Source organism: Nuphar pumila, chromosome 9 (assembly GCF_984573655.1).
Source record: "Nuphar pumila chromosome 9, dmNupPumi1.hap1.1, whole genome shotgun sequence".
NCBI lineage: Eukaryota > Viridiplantae > Streptophyta > Magnoliopsida > Nymphaeales > Nymphaeaceae > Nuphar > Nuphar pumila.
In genome coordinates, this window is record NC_143257.1 from 1,567,945 (window position 1) to 1,584,507 (window position 16,563).

Sequence of the window (16,563 nt, forward strand, 5' to 3'; positions counted from 1 at the left end):
TTTTGATTTTTTGCTCCAAAATGTGACAAATATCTGAATTTAACACATCCGAATACGTTTACATGTAAAAAGAGGATTGGTATGAGCTTTTCACCATCCGAATTCCAATCTGTTTAACATCTGATTAGTTGGATAAATATCCGAATTTAACACACATCCGAATCCGTTTACATGTAAAAAGAGGATTGGTATGAGCTTTTCACCATCCGAATTCGAATCTGTTTAACCAACATCTGATTAGTTGGATAAATATCCGAATTTAATGCACATCCGAATCCGTTAAATTGTAAAAAGAGGATTGGTATGACCTTTTCACCATCCGAATTCGAATCTGTTTTATCTAACATCTGATTAGTTGGACAAATATCCGAATTTTAACACACATCCGAATCTGTTTACATGTAGAAAGAGGATCGGTATGAGCTTTTCACCATCCGAATTCTAATCTGTTTAACCAACATCTGATTAGTTCGATATGGTATTAGTCACATATGATCCTAATCCGAACCATTTACATACATCCCTCCACATTGACAACCCTCAGGCCTTACATTGCTCCTTGCAAACTTGAAAGTAGACTCCTATCATATCAAGTTGGTGTTATGCTCTGTTTCAATCAAGGGTGGATATTGGGCCTGGCCGGGCCTGCCATGGACCTAGAAGTGTCAACGGGTTGGTTTGGTTCAGACTCAGGTGGAACCAGACTTGGACCAGATTTTTGGGTATGGTATCAGGTCCAGACCCGAATTTAATTGCGTCTACTATAAGATACTCAGAGCTGACCATACCTGGTAAAATAATATTTTTTGTCATTTTTACATTGAAAATTTGCAGGTCTTAATCAGAACTCAGGTCAGGTCCGAGTCTGGTATAAAATTTCAAAAATTATACCCAAGTTTATATATTGATCGGACCTTCGGGTCTGAACCCGGGTCTTATTATTTGTCACCATACCTGGACCCTATAGGGTTTGGTCTGAGTCAGATCCAGGTAAACCCGACCCATTAACACCCCTACTTGGACCTAGACCCACCAAAAGCCCAACCCAGCCATTGTCATGTTTGGGCTTACCCTGGGACTTATACGGCTAGAGCTGTGACTGGTTCTCTTGGACATTCTATAATTTTTATCCCTACCCTAAAGGCCAAACCCAGCCCGTTTTCCAACTGTTGTGGTAATTCAAACCAAACCCATCTCGATCTGGATACCTGACTACCCATCAGGCACCTGAACCAATATCCACCTATTAGTTTTAGGGATGTAAATGGTTCATAACGGGATCGGATGCGGCCAATAACATATTCGACTAATTGGATGTTGTCTAAACGGATTCGGATTTGGATGGTGTAAAGCTCTTACCAAATCCACTCTTTTTAAATGTAAATTTGGTATGAGCTCATACTAAGACAAGCTTGTCATGAACAAGCTGTCCCCGACCATTTTTTGTTATGTGTTTGATTTGATAAAACACTTAATGTTGAACAAATAAATCTTTGTTTGAATTGGCAGGACTTGTCCTGATCAAGAAAATTTAGCTACAGAAATTAAACTTTGGCACATGTTGCATGGTTTGAACTTTGAACAACGATCAGTTTTTCAAACAAAACAAAAAAGACTCCAATCAAGATATCTTTAAAAAAATGAATTTTTCAATTAAAATGTTTAAAAATAGAAATTAGAAAAAGAAAAAATCAGAAGAATCTAACTATTTAAAAAAATATTTTTAAACTAAAAAATCAGAAAAATAAAAAAATTTATGAAAACTGAAAAAGAGCAAGCAGATTAGAAGAGAAACCACACCAAACCAAAAGTCCAATATAACACCATTGTAGATAACAGAATCAATCATCCAGTCAAAGTGAATGATGCTATCCATTCATAACTTGCTTCTGTTTTGCCGTAAATATTATGCAGATTTTCTCTTTCAAAATAAAAAACAAAAACATCAAAAGAAAGCTCAAGAATTAGCAAAAACTATAGTCAGACTAGGAGGGGAGAGAAGCTATGAAGAAGAAGAATTTAGAGTAGAGAAACAGAAATTAGGTTTCAGAGCGAAAGAGAGAGAGAGAGAGAGAGAGAGAGAGAGAGAGAGAGAGAGAGAGAGAATCCCTTCCTAGCTCCAAGGCCAGAGAGAGAAAGTGTCCACTCGACAGTGGAGAAGGGAGGATTCAGGTGACCTTCCTGTCTACAAGGCCAGAGAGAGAGAGATGGCGGTAAGTGATGGACGACAGATGCACCCCGAGTTGCAGTGGCGATGGGGAGGGCTTAAGGGCCAGGATCAGATGCGCTCGCATGAAACCAAACAGGGGAGGGGGGATGGAAACAGTCGGGTCGGGTGCTATTGTTTTCGTCCTGAACAGAGTAGTCGCACCAATATTTTCAGAACAAATGGCCTGCTTTGAACTTGTATGTCCTTTTTGTTTCTGCACAAATTTGTGGTGTGTTTGATTGAATACAGGGGGGCATAAAATATTAGAATGAGTTGGATCTTGGGCGGGGTTTGTCCCACAAATCAAACGACCTTAAGAGAGTTTTCAACAAATTTATCAACTCTGACACTTGAACACTGACAGAAGCTTGTTATCGACTGCAATCCTCTCAGCAACCTCATAAGCAGTGTTTACAATAATAGTCACAATTTCATTGCTGGTGCGGTATGGGAGGAAAAACATTAGCATATTGTAGCTTATGACATATCTACAAAACAGCACTGAGGATGCACATAAGGCTCTGTTGGGAGTCCTGCATTTCAAATGGAAACACCGTTTCCTTGTGTTGCCAAAATGTAACGTTGAGGATGGGGGTGTCAAAAACATCTTGTGAATGGTGTTGTAATGTGGTGTTGGGGATGCCAGCTCCATTCCCAATGCAGTGTTTTGGCAACACCATAGATTCCAAACAGCAGAGCCTGAGAGCACTGGGGGAAACCGCAAGGTACCACCAATTCAAGGCTCCCAAACAGAGCCTAAATGACCAACAACTAGCAAGCAAAGTCCTTGGTATAAGCACGTCATCTGAACGTGATAATATAACAATCCTCTAGACACACTCATGATTTAAAGAGATATAGCAGAACCACAGAAAACCACTCCAACCAAGAAAAGGATAACCAGAGCAGATTATAAATAAAATGTTAATATATGACCACAAGAAAAGCGAGATCATAGGATTCAAAGAACCCAAGAAAGTAAAATTAAACAAAGATCCAAAACTCAAACAAGAAAAGCCATGCAACAGTCAATAAAGTATCCTTATAATGAAAGATAATAGACCAGACGTAGACAACACCCATGAACATAGAGAAAATGGGAAAATATGATTAAAAAATCCATATCTGTGCACAATTACTAGTTTGCAAAGTAAGAAAAGTACCCTTTGTTACACTTGCATTTGGGACCAAAATTGAACAGGAAAATCTCAAACCTATAATAACAAGCAAAAAGTTTCCATTCAAACAGCAACCAAGTACTCCTAAGGTGGACTCTTCATATCCTAAACCTGAAACAGCAAAGAAAAAAAAAAAAAAGACCCCATTAATCCAAACAACTGAAACAAATGAACGGAGTACAAAAACTGAAAATTAACAAAATCTACAGAATAAGCATTCGAGAACAATTAAAGAATAAATTCAGTATTTAAACAAGAAACACAAAAGGTAGGATACAGCAGACAACTAAAGCATAATGAATCAACAAATAATGCCAACATACCTCAAATGTTGCTTGGGTACATGAAGACTCTAACCTTGTTTCCCTGCAAATATGAAACAAAAAATGCGAACAGAAAATCAAATCCCCCAAACACTAAACAGAAAACTCGGCACGAGAAAAAAGAGACCAAAGAAAGAGAATTGGCAAAAGAAGGAAGAACCCCAATAACAAAACCCAACAACGAACCGAAAATGCGAGTGGTGGGGAGAAGAGGAGACGTTACCATGGATCGAGGCGGCAAGTTCGACTTGAACTTGGCGCGGACGATGCCGCTGTTCCCGTGAGGGCGGGTGACCTTCCCCCAGATGCACCGGTAGTGCGACCCGTTATTCTTCACCTTCGCCTTGTAGATGTACGCAAGCCTCTTCCCGCGGTACCAGGCGACTTCCTCCTTCGTGTTAACCCCTTCAATCTGGATCAACGACGTGTTCTCATACTGGTTCGACTTGGATCTACCCAAATCAAACCACCCCCCAAATAAAAAAAGAAAAAGAGAAGAAAAGAAAAAACCTCAAAATGAAGGGAAAATAATACTTTATCCAAACAAAACCCTAGAAATCAAAATACATAATCTACTCAATCAATCAAAATGAAGGAAAAAGAATTCCTCTCTTCCAAACAAAACCCTAGAAATCAAACAACACAAACGCTACAGTTTCTTGGGGAGAAAAAAAAAACCTTACCTTTTGTACCCGGGGACGGTTCCCCTCACGTACAATCTGCAAAAGAGTTGGGAAAAATCAAACAAAGGAAAACACTACACCAAGAAACAAACACGAGAAAAAAGAGAAAACCTAGGAAAACAGATGAATCGGAGAAGATGGTTTATGAGTAGGAGGGAGAAAACCTGTCTCGCTCTCCTTGACGACCCTTCACCATCTTCCCGGCAGCAAATCCGAGGCCGCAGAGAAACGAAATCCGAGTGGAAAACCCCAAACACTGAACACCAGAAAGAAAACCCTAAGCCCCATTTTACAGTTGGGAGCAGTTGTTATTAGACCTGAGGTTTGGAGGAATTTCCAATAATGCCACTCGTTGGCTAGGGGTGCAAATGGATCGGATAGAGTCAAAATCCGATCTGAATCTGAATTGCTATTTTCGGATTCGAATCTTTAAAGTAAAGATTATTTGGCTCGGATTCTGATTTGCTACATCGGATTATTTTCAGATTCAGATCAGTATTTTAGGTCAGACTTAATTTAGATTCAGATTGTAATCGTACAAAGGGTGTCAATTGGTCAGGTTTGGTTCGAACCCAAGTGAGACCAAACCCAGATCTGATTTGAGATGTTGGTACCAGGTCCGGACCTGGGTTTAATCGGACACACAATAAGAGAAGCCATACCCGGATCTTATAAGGATTACATGAACCAGGCCGGTATCATATCTGGTAAAATAATATTTCTTTATCTTTTTTATATTGAAAATTTTTTGTTGGAACTCAGGTAAGCCCAATTTTTTGTTGGAACTCAGGTAAGCCCAAGTCTGATATAAAATTTCAGAAACTATACCCGGCTTCATATATTAATCGGACCCTTTGAATCTGATCCAGATCTTATTTGGACCTTCTTGTTTATCACCAAACCCTGATCCTATTGGGTTTGATATGGGTCGGGTCTGGGTCAAACCTGACACATTGACATCCCTAAATCTGACCCAATCGCAGCTTTTTCATGTAGAGAACTTGTTTTAATTTTTTTTTTTTTGCAGGATTGCTTGTTATCACATGTTATTGGTGTCTGGATTCAACCCTACTTCATCTAATCACATTTGGATTCAGATATACTATTTGCATTTTGAATCTAGAATTGGATCTGCATTATCCGGTCCATATCTAATTCATTTGCACGCCTACTTGCTCCATTGTGTCTCTATTGTAGGAGACCCAGCATGATGCTTGATCACACCGGGAGCCCAGATGGAGTAATGTAAACAGGTTAGACTTGGTTCGGGTCTAAGCATTAATGAATTAGACATAATCGGATCTTGCCTAATCAGATCCAGATTCTGATTCTGAGTCAGATGATAAATTTTAACACCAAATACATACCCAATTAGCTGATCGGATATCTTTTATACATAGACAGTTGCCGCTCATGATTGTATCTGGATTCCATGCAAAATTCATACCGGGTCTGAATCCAATTGTTAATTGAATGCCACATTATTTATTTACAGAATCTGACTAATCGGATATGGACTCAGTCAAATATTGGACCAAAACCTGATTTGTTGACATGGTTAGGTTGGCCAATTTTCCCTTACAAGGTGTAAAATACAAACTATATAGAGGCCTGCCCTAAAGCGGGTCTGGCTTAGTGAGGTTGGGCCTTGTTTGCTAGAAGGGTGGTCAAGGTTTCATTCTCATAAGCATATCTTCTACAATACACAAGGCAACATTTAGCATAGGCCTCGAGGGCAGGGGTCCTGATCTTGGGGTTTTATGCTGCGAACACATCGACCATAAGTATGGCAAGCTGAGCCAACTCAACCAGGCCTCGAGGGCAGGAGTTCTTATTGGCAGTAAGTATGGTTTTTCTTATAGTAGACTTGATTAGACCTGGGTTTGGACTCGATATCATACTCAAAAACCAGGTCCAAGTTTGATACAACTTGAGTTTGAACCAAACCCGAACTAAAAGGATGTGGCATACATGATGTGTTTTTTTTAAAAGAAAGAAAATTGATAATAAGTTTCGCTTTATGCTTATCCAAATGAAGCACGTACAAATGTGCTTTATTTGTATAAAGCTCACTTTTGAGCGGTTTTATGCCGAGAGAGAGAGAGAGCGGTGGGTCTCACTTCTCTTCTCAATCGCATGAACCCATGCATGAAACATGGTCAACTTTGGTCATGTATGACCAACACAAACCCCTAGAGGTGTCAAGAGCTTTGAACAAAAAATAGTATAAGGCACCTTGATGCCATTCATCTGAAAATAAACCACACCTAAAACCTTACTAAATGTACTCTAGGGACGCAAACGGGTCAGATTTCAGATTCCAAAATACATTTGAGAGTAAGGTCAGTTTGGATCTGAGACAGCCAAAATCTTGCAAATTCATCTTCCCCTATCTGACCCATTTGCAACCCTAGTTTGTTTCTATGATGAACAACATCTATGTGCCTTAGATGGTTTTTCCCATACAAAGCTCATTGGACTTGAACTGTTCATTGTGAAACAATGTTTCTTCATTTTCTTTTGGAGTAGGAAGGGCTTCCTTTCTCACCATTTATATATATTTTTTAAAGGCAAGCTGGGGTTAGAAAGACCCCTACCTACCCCAAAACCATTGGGGTTCGAACTTGCAATGTTCCAACACAAGGTGACGTGCACTAGCTGGTCCTATCATTTAGATTTGTATTTTTGCTTTTTTTTTCTAAAGGATTCACTAGCCATTAAAGACGCTATTTGCTAGTGCCACTTGCCATTGCTTAGAATAATTCATATTTTTTCCTTCTAGATGTAATTAAGGTGAAAAATGAGGCATAAGATTGTTTTGCTACTCATGTAATGCACTTGCTATGCAATCTAAAATATGTCACAGGGACATGCCATTATGGTTGTGTCCCTGGTGACACGGGCACGTCAACTCAGACACGAACACATACAACATTGTTTTAATATTTTTAAAATAATATTTTGTTACATTTCAATCTTATTTTAAAAAATGATTTATTCTCAAGTCCCATTTTTGAAAAAAAAAATCACAATTTAAGTCGAATTTAAATCCCACTTTCTCTTGAAACCCCAAATCATTGAGACCCTATTGGAAAACCTTGACAATAGGTGGGAACGAAACTGAAAAGCTTAGAGGTGTGCAGCAATGCTTTATTAAAAGAGCATTGCTCCACTGAATGTGAAACTGGGTGCAGGAGGGTTGGATACAAATTTGTTTAAGGGATAAAGTATGCACTTCACGTGCAATACCAACCACTCCTGGTGTTTGAGAAGGCTAGCCACCATGACACAGCTACCGTGAGCAACTTTAGAGAGAGTGAAGGAGGAAGACTGAAATTCTATGATGAAAAAAACAAAAGCAATTAGGGTATATATAGGCTCCATAAAAAACAATCTAGAGGACAGTTTGTGTGAACTCATAATAGCTAAATGTAGCATGCACCCATAATGGCTCAAACAGCCACCACAACGGTCTACATGCGCCTACTACATTTGTCAATGAACCTACAACTAATGCATTGTTTCGATATTTAACTATATCACTCTTGGTACGTGGGAAAAATTAACTTCAATATCAGACGAAACATCTGGGTGTCTTTTATGTTATGTATTTTTGTGCCCAGATACCTGAATGACCCTACCCGTAGCGGGGCAATAGATTTTGTCGAGAGAACCCACGTTAGGCCATTTCAGATGTATCCTGCTACTGCAATAGTTGAGGTCTATCATATAGAACAAATGAAACAAATGGATAGCTTGACCTCCTAACCGCCGAGTGATAGGAGACCGCTGAACACTTTGATCAATAATAATATATGTTACTCGAGTGGTATCACCATTGTCTCTACGATGAGTGTAAGTTCTGAAGGGGTTCGATGGCATAATCTTTATTATATAAATGTTGAATGCTTCATAAGCAACCAGTGCATCACACACGAAGGGCAATATGAACTCAACCCCACTCGGTCTGTTTAAAAGCGCTAACCATATCTCGTGTGGGCAGTGACTATCGTTATATTTGTTTATGTGCAAGCGAACATTTCTCTCAACACCTTTAGCCTTCACGAGCGCTTCACACATTCGAGTGGATAACCAACTCTGGCACAACGACACTTACGAATACCATTCTTAAAATGATGGATCACATAAGCATGCATATGATGTGATCATCTTTGATCGACTGTTCATGCATTATTAGCTTTTACAAGCACCAGCCTGAAGAAGCAAAAAACCACTATGGCACAACATCGCTCACGAGTACTTCGCCTAATCTAGGTGGAGCCTACTCTGGCATAGTGGTGCTTATGAGTACTTTGCTTACTTGAGGCGGATCAACTACTCTGGCACTGCGTTGCTTACGAGTGTCATGCCCATTTGAGACGGATTAGACTGGGTCATTCAGGTCAGGGTCCCAAACAACATACATTCGTATGACGACATAGTTATGCTATCTTTGCTTAAGCATCATTAGCTCATGTGAGCACTTCGTCGATTGAGGCTGAAAATGCAGCATTGTAACACCTTAACGAAGCAATAATCCTTTTATTAGAGAGATGCACATTGTTGTGCTTACGTTTCATCTCCCGTGGTTTATCGAAAACCTTGGCATTAATTAGGCCTCGAGCTGGTGCGTGATTATGTAAAAAAACCTATAGCATTTCAGTATTGTACACAAATCCAAAACCTTTTACTTAGAGGTTTCTTTGTCAAACATCATTTTTATGCGTAATAGGGTATTTGAAATGTTTGAGCAATAGGAATCAGTCACCATACACATATCCTATACATATATGCTACTATTGCACAATTATATTTATAAACAAAGTAGGTATGCTAAACGCATATATGCCAAATAAATATATATAGTAATATATAATATTTCTACACATATAACATGCAAGTCTTACGTAAAAGTATGGCAATACACGAAAATTCATACGCACCCTAATAGATGCTCATGTAACTATAAAATAAGCATGGTATTGTACGAGAAATGCGTATATGCTTAAATAAATGTGTAAATACATTTAATGCAAATAATCACTCTTGTATTTAATAACAATGCCATTGTCCATTTTTTTTGCAAGTAGTTATTCAAATATAAGAGCTTTTATTTTGATATTTATTTTCCCTACGGGTACTCGTAAAGCCACTAGTCATCGTACAATCGAGACCATTCGGGGGTTTATTATGCTATATATATTTTAATTACCCCAAATGACTAGCTAAACGTATCCCAAGGAAAACAATTTATAACCCAAAGAAAATTCCTAAAAGGCCACTAAGCACTGATTCAGATGCATTCTGAACTTACAGCAGAAGTTAGGAGAATCTTTCACCCCGGTCTCCAAAACCTCTGAGTGACTGGACACCCAAAAAATATTCATATGTCACTTGAGGCTTGTACCACCTACCCTCTCCAAGGTAGGTCTACTATGAATGGGTATAAGGGTTGTTTTCTTAATAGAATTAATAATTTCATGTATCTATATGAGATAACAATTACAGTCATGCGTACTCAACCCATTAAATGTTGCTCTGTATATACAAGCACTTCGCCTGTAAAGGCAGAAAAGCACTTTAAGTTTATATGTAAGTATGATTTATTTAACAATTGTTGTCCTTTTTTCACCTCATGATTTGAGTAACCCAAATTGGTATATAAGAAAAATTTTAGCACAATGATATATTTTAATGATAGTCAATGCTATACATTCATCAGCATGCCCCCTCATTCAAAGAAATTTTTACGAACGGGTTGTGGCATCGAAAAGCTGACAATACATTATGTAAAAAACTGAGCTACACGCAATACTATAACAGTCATAGCAATAGGTCAGTTTGGGGGTCCAGCGGGTCCCGAACTGGCTAAGGACCACGATAGCAGTGAATGTGATACCTTACCGGTATTCGAATTTGATTTGTTTTGAAATTAATGATACCATAAATATAATTCTAGCACACATTTTATGCAGGTATTGAGTGCCCAAATAAGGGCACAAGTTGAATAAGGTGTTCATTGCACAAGTTAGCTTTTATTGCAAATTACTATAAAATTGAATGAAATATGCATGGAATGAGAATGTATATGGACATATCTAATTGTGTATGACCAATGCATATTGATGAATGAATGTTAAAATAAAAAATACAAAACTGTACAATGATGCATGATTATTGATTGACATTTATAATATGTGCAATGGTGCATGACTATTGATTGACATTTAAAATTGTGCATTCATGAGCCCGAAAGGGGCATGGATATTTAATTAGATTCATTTTGTAAACTGCATAGACTTAATGAATTAAAGAGGTTGACCATGTGACACTAAAGTCTGATGATTACAAGAATAGGGTAAGCGGTACGTCTGGCTTAGTAGATATTATTTTTTAGTATGAAAGATTGCTCCTCCCTAGCCACGAAGATAAGAAAAGCCTCTACAGCAGAACACAAGGTGGATGGTTAGAAACTCATGAGTAAAAGTCTGATGCATCAAGATGATGGTGTTGTAAGTGCTCTCTCGATACGGTCGTCCCTCACCCGTAGGATTGGTTAAAGGTGTTTGGCTAGGTCCAAAGCCACAATTGTATGAATACAATACCTACACTATGTCCCTCATCCAGGTTTATGCATGTGTCATACCCACGAGACTAAGAAGTAAGAACTTAAATTGATTGTGCATTTAGTTAGTCATGGCATGCATCATTTAAAAAGAAAATCGAATTAAAAATAATTAAGTTACTCATTCATAAATAGTCGTTCGTTCTATAATGGTAAGTTCATGCATCCTTAACTGCTCATGCATATTTAACTGTTCATGTATATTTAACTACTTATGTTTGAAAAAGAATTGCAAGTGTGTATGGTTGAAAATTGTGTGAGGTATTATAATGTAGATATCCATGAATTGATGAGTGTTAATTGCATGTGTGAGTTGTAGAAATATTCTTTTGCATACATGTTTTAATTTATGAGTACTGAATCACACTTTTCTACCGTGAACTTGTTAAGTGTAATTCTATTATAAATTTGGAACTTGAGCTATTTTTTTTACATTTATGTTAGATTTTGATTTTAGACATTCATATTCTTTATGAACTTTGAAAAAAACTTTGATATTATTATTTTAAATTTGGAATGAACTCTTATTAATAGGTGAATGTTGAACTTTAAGTAGATATTTGTAACTCGCCCAAATTTCTTATTCAATTTTCCCTGTGATTTCTAAAACTAATTTAAAAAAAAATCTCTAGTTTTTTGGATAAAACTTTGGGGTATTACATCCAAGCTCTGGATTTTTGATGACCTTAAGCGGAACCCTTTTAACTTTTTGTGGGGTTCTTTCTAAATTAGTTGTCTATGCTTATCTCTACTTGATTACTTATCTCTAAATCGGTTGCAGCGTGGTGGCGAGGGTGTTCGTGGAGCACTACTACAGCACCTTCGACGCTCACTGGGTGGGCCTCGCCAACCTCTACCAGGAGGGTTCAATGCTGACCTTCGAGGGCCAGAAGATACAGGGCACGCAAGCCATTTTGGGGTTGCTCGGTTGGTTTTTAGGGATTTTGGGGGAGGATTTGTGGTTATTTTGTTTGGGTTTGGTGGTTGGTGGTTTGGGGGGTTTTGAGATAGTTCTTTGATTCTATGATATGGAACATATATTTCCTTTTTTCTGTGGTTTGGTGCTTATTCTTGTTATTAGGTGTTGATCGATGATTTTGCTGCTCTTCTATTAATTTTCCTAGACTAGTCATGTGGGGATAAAAACCTCATGTTTGCAAATGATCACGGAGAGTGGGAAAACGATGATGAGAAGATTCCTGTGGTTTTGCTGCAAGATAAACTGCAAAGGTTATGTATCACAAACTACATATTTATTTTTTGTTTTCCTAAACTTCATTTCAGTCTTTCCTTTCTTTTGAACGTGATTTGGTGTTCAGTTTTTTCCCTTTGTGTGACACTCGAAGGATCTTGAAACGACTTGCAAAAGAAAACCTAAAGTAGCTTGGCCGTATGGTCACCAAGTTGGCTCATGCTAATCCAATTATTGTACTTCGCACAATTGTTCATCAGGTATTTTCTTTAGCATATTATATGATATTTGATGTGTTTGATGTTAATTAGTTTTGCTGCTTTTGCATTTTGCATTGACATGTCACATCTACAGATTGAGGCCTACAGGTTTATGATCACGCCTGTTGTTGATGCTTTCAAGTATTTAATTCTGGTGAACCTTTTCTCAAAGTATTCTGTCTACCCTGTTCTTGTAATGTGTTGTGCGCTTATTCATCTTCCGAAGAGATTGCATGTTGACACATATCACAATTTGTTGCTTTTAGTGTCATTCTTGGGTTTCTGTTTCTAATGCTAGGTTATGGATGAATTTGAGGCAGCATAGTGACCAAGGTCCACCATCGAATAATTTTGTGTTTCCTTGTTCTAATATCTGTGGTGTTAATTTTATATTCGCTTGGGGTTCTTAGATTTATTATCAAGCCTTTGCACCTATGCAAATTTTAACGTTATAAATCTACTATTTTTAGTTTATGTTATTTTTACCATTCCCCCCTATGAGTTTGATTACACTGTTCTGACGATGAACAATGGTAAAAGTTGAAGCAAACATCTTGGTTCTGTCGCGTTCAATGTCATAGGTTGTCAGTGACAAAAAAATGGTGAGAAGACTCGCAAAAAAATATTGATACCAACCACGCAGGTGGCAACATAAAATATGTCTACCTTCTTCTAACCTGACAAGGGAGATCAGGCTTTCGCTTTCAATTTCTGAAAGAATGTGTGTGCATGTGTGTTTGCATTTGGGCATGCACGGGTGTATCTGCGTTTGGCATTTTTTGACATTTTTTTGGCCATAACTTCAGTTTTTTCGTTTAGTTACTATCTGCCGATTTATTGAAGGAAACATAGCTGTTCATATTTGTTTATGTTGATGGTGTTGTTGATTTCAACATACTATATGGCCAAGAAACTAGAATGATAGTCTGTTGTGATTAAAGAAGGATGATGAGCTTTACAGCCTTATCGATTTTGTGACATACTTTTTGTGCATGACCTGAAAGCATATCCACATATTGATGATTTACCTTTGGTTTCTAATATGTGAAAAATGTCCTTCTCTCAGTTTGAGGCATACATGTTCTTTTCCCTAGGTATGTTATACCTAAATGTTCACAAACATGTGCTTGTGTTTGTGTGTTCATGCATTTATTTATTGTTTTTTGTTGGTCTTGCCATCTATAGCAATAAACAACCTGATTAGTGTATTTTGGCAGCATGATTCTCTAAAGCCGCATGGCTGTATGCCTCCTGCCATACTAACGGGCATGCATTTGCATCCTTGTGCGCTCGTTTGAATGTCAACAGCTGAAAAGCGAAATTTCCCCTTTGTTGTTCACTGCTTTTGAATGACGTTTGTTGTTTCTGACATTTCATCTGCTCTTTAATGGTGAAAATGACTCCATATGGCCATATATTGATTGATGTGTTCTTCTGTAGGTACTAACTCGTTCAACAAATAGGCTAAGAGATGCATTGTTGCCCAACGATGAGCCTAAGTTGGCAATTCCTCTTTTGTTGCTCATAGCCCAACACCGATCCATGTATGATTCTAGCTGGCATCACACTTGGCATGCTACTCTTTATGTTTTTCTTGGGTGAAAAATACTGATGGTTGTAACCTATGAGTGTTTCAGGGTTGTCATTAATGTAGATGCACAATACATTAAGATGGTTAGCGAGCCGTTTGATAAATCGTAGGTTCCAATTCTTAGTAGAGATGGAAGCTGCATATTCCTTGACAGCGATGCAATAGTCTCAACTGAGTTTTCCACTTCAGGGTAGTCATAGATTTGTTATTCTGCTATCAGTATTGATCATTGGGCTCTAATATTGGTTTTTTTATTATTTGAAACTCTAAATTGTGCTTGCTCTTCTCCTTATGAATGTTTAGCCATCTTCTCAAGGTAATTCCCATTTTTTCCTAGTTTCACTCGTTCCTTTCTCATTTCAAAGTTCAAACTATCGAGTGCAATAAGCAGATGTATCAAATTTCTTCTATTGCTATGTCAATGCAGATCTTGCATGCTAATGGTCAACTTTAAAGAATACTCTTTTTCTACTATTGCAAGAAATTTTCGTGTCGTACCCTATATCCCGACCAATATCTATGGTTCCTAGATGCTAAAATTTGATCCATAACCATGTACAAACCTTTGCAGAACCACTACCAACTCTCGAACCCCAGACCTCATGCATGATGCTTCTGATCTTGCCTTTTCTTCCTATGAAACACCCACTTTCTTCCCATTGGTTGAGGATGAGTTGGGGTTCTTGTACAAAAGCCTCTGCAGTTCAGAAACTTTGAAATGGGTTGTTTCTTGTTTTATTTTATTTTATTTTACTGAAACTTTGAAATGGGTTCTTTCTTACTTTATTCTATATTTTACTGAAAGTTTGAAATGGGTTCCTCATATATGGACAGAACATCTATCCTTGGAGATACCATTGATTGTCACTAAATAACTCCTGGCTAGAATCAAGTCTCTTCAAGAGGAAGTAGATCTATCTGAAGACTGCAACAATCATCTACACCTCCCTGAACGAGGTTCTATTTTTCAGGCAAAATATTACTGTTGTGACCATTTATGCTTCACTTGGGGAACATGTTCTTGCGCACTCACTGAATGAGGTTCTGTTTTTCACTGTTCTAAATCTTTTTGAACAATAAAAAAAAAAATCTCTGTTGCTTTGTACCATATGATGCTTATCTGGTTCATTTTGGTTAACTATTTTTATGTGGAACATATATCATGTCTCATAATCTGCTTTGATCATGAATAATGTGTGACCATTTTGTTTAAACATTAAAACCACCATAATTATCATCGATTGTAATCTATCTATCACTGACGATATTTATTGCGGGTTTTAATTAATATTGCCGATGATATTTATCATCACTTTAAGAACAATATTACCGACGATCTGCTAGAGCCAACCGTTTTATAGTGATGATAATTATCATTGGGATTAAATACAATGATATATAATTATCGTTGAAAATAGTAATATAAACGACCTTAAAAGCTGACGCCTGGTGCGATAAAATGATATTTATCGTTGTCGATCATAAATTAGCTATTGCCAACTATAATTATCGTTGGTAATGACCTGTTTTCTTTTAGTGTATAATCAAGATTATAAATAATGTGGACACGTGGATGCCATGCAGTGCCATGTGTCTCCTTACTAAGGGACCCCAAGTAGCGTGTCCCTGTGACACATATGGGTGCTTGGTCGCAGCAGAATCTTTCATCCTGGTAAGATATTCAATCGCTGATGCAGCAGTCGATCTTCTTCATCACATTCTTAAGGCGTACACCTTGTATGACTCTGCCTTCTTTGCCTCTGTTTGCCTTCCATTCTCCACCCTGCAAATAAATGCTTCAATTCAAATTTACTTGGATATCCGACCCAAACCCGAATTGACATCACTGCATTTGACCTTGGCTTTTCTTTTAATGAACAAAATACATGCCTGAGAAAACCTAATGGAAACTATTAATGAAATAATATTTTAAGGTGCAAGTAAACCCAAATGCTTGCAAAAAGCAACATGGCTGCATTAGAACCATAATTTCATGTTAAGCTCAATTGACTCATAAACAGTAGTCAATTGGGTCTGAAGCTAAAGTGAAGAATTTGATATGAGATCCTTACAAGTTATATATGGATCTAGAACCAGACCCAAGATCAGGCGTTAAATAGTCTTGGATTGGTCCACATTGGGAGTAGGGTGTCATCGGAATCGGATTTGGCTGGAACCCAGGTGGAACCATACCTGGCCTCGATTTTTGGGTATGGCATCGGGTCCGGACCCGGGTCTAATCTTACCAACCATGAGAGAAACCATACCCAGACCCTATAAGAACTACATGAACCAGACCCTGGCCATACCTGATAAAAATAATATTTTTTTATCATTTTTACATTGAAAAATTGCGGGTCTTAATCGGAACTCAGTTCATGCCGGTTCTCGTATAAATTTCACAAACAATTCCTGGCTCCATGTATTAATCGGACCTTTGGGTCTGGACCCGGTTCTTAATTGGATCTTCTTATTTATCAACATCCCCAAATACTATAAGGT

General features: G+C 37.8%; 1 protein-coding gene across 1 annotated transcript; it reads right to left on the bottom strand.

The window, feature by feature from the left end:
• Nucleotides 1-3,296: 3,296 nt before the first annotated feature.
• LOC149828164 (large ribosomal subunit protein eL33w-like) lies at nucleotides 3,297-4,654 on the bottom strand. The gene is made up of 5 exons (XM_090017423.1): nucleotides 4,558-4,654; nucleotides 4,394-4,429; nucleotides 3,934-4,162; nucleotides 3,711-3,753; nucleotides 3,297-3,498 (listed from the first exon to the last, which is right to left on the bottom strand). Exons 1-4 carry the CDS (start codon nucleotides 4,587-4,589, stop codon nucleotides 3,712-3,714), a joined length of 339 nt encoding a protein of 112 aa, XP_089873549.1. The 5' UTR covers nucleotides 4,590-4,654; the 3' UTR covers nucleotides 3,297-3,498; nucleotide 3,711.
• Between the last annotated feature and the right edge of the window lie 11,909 nt (nucleotides 4,655-16,563).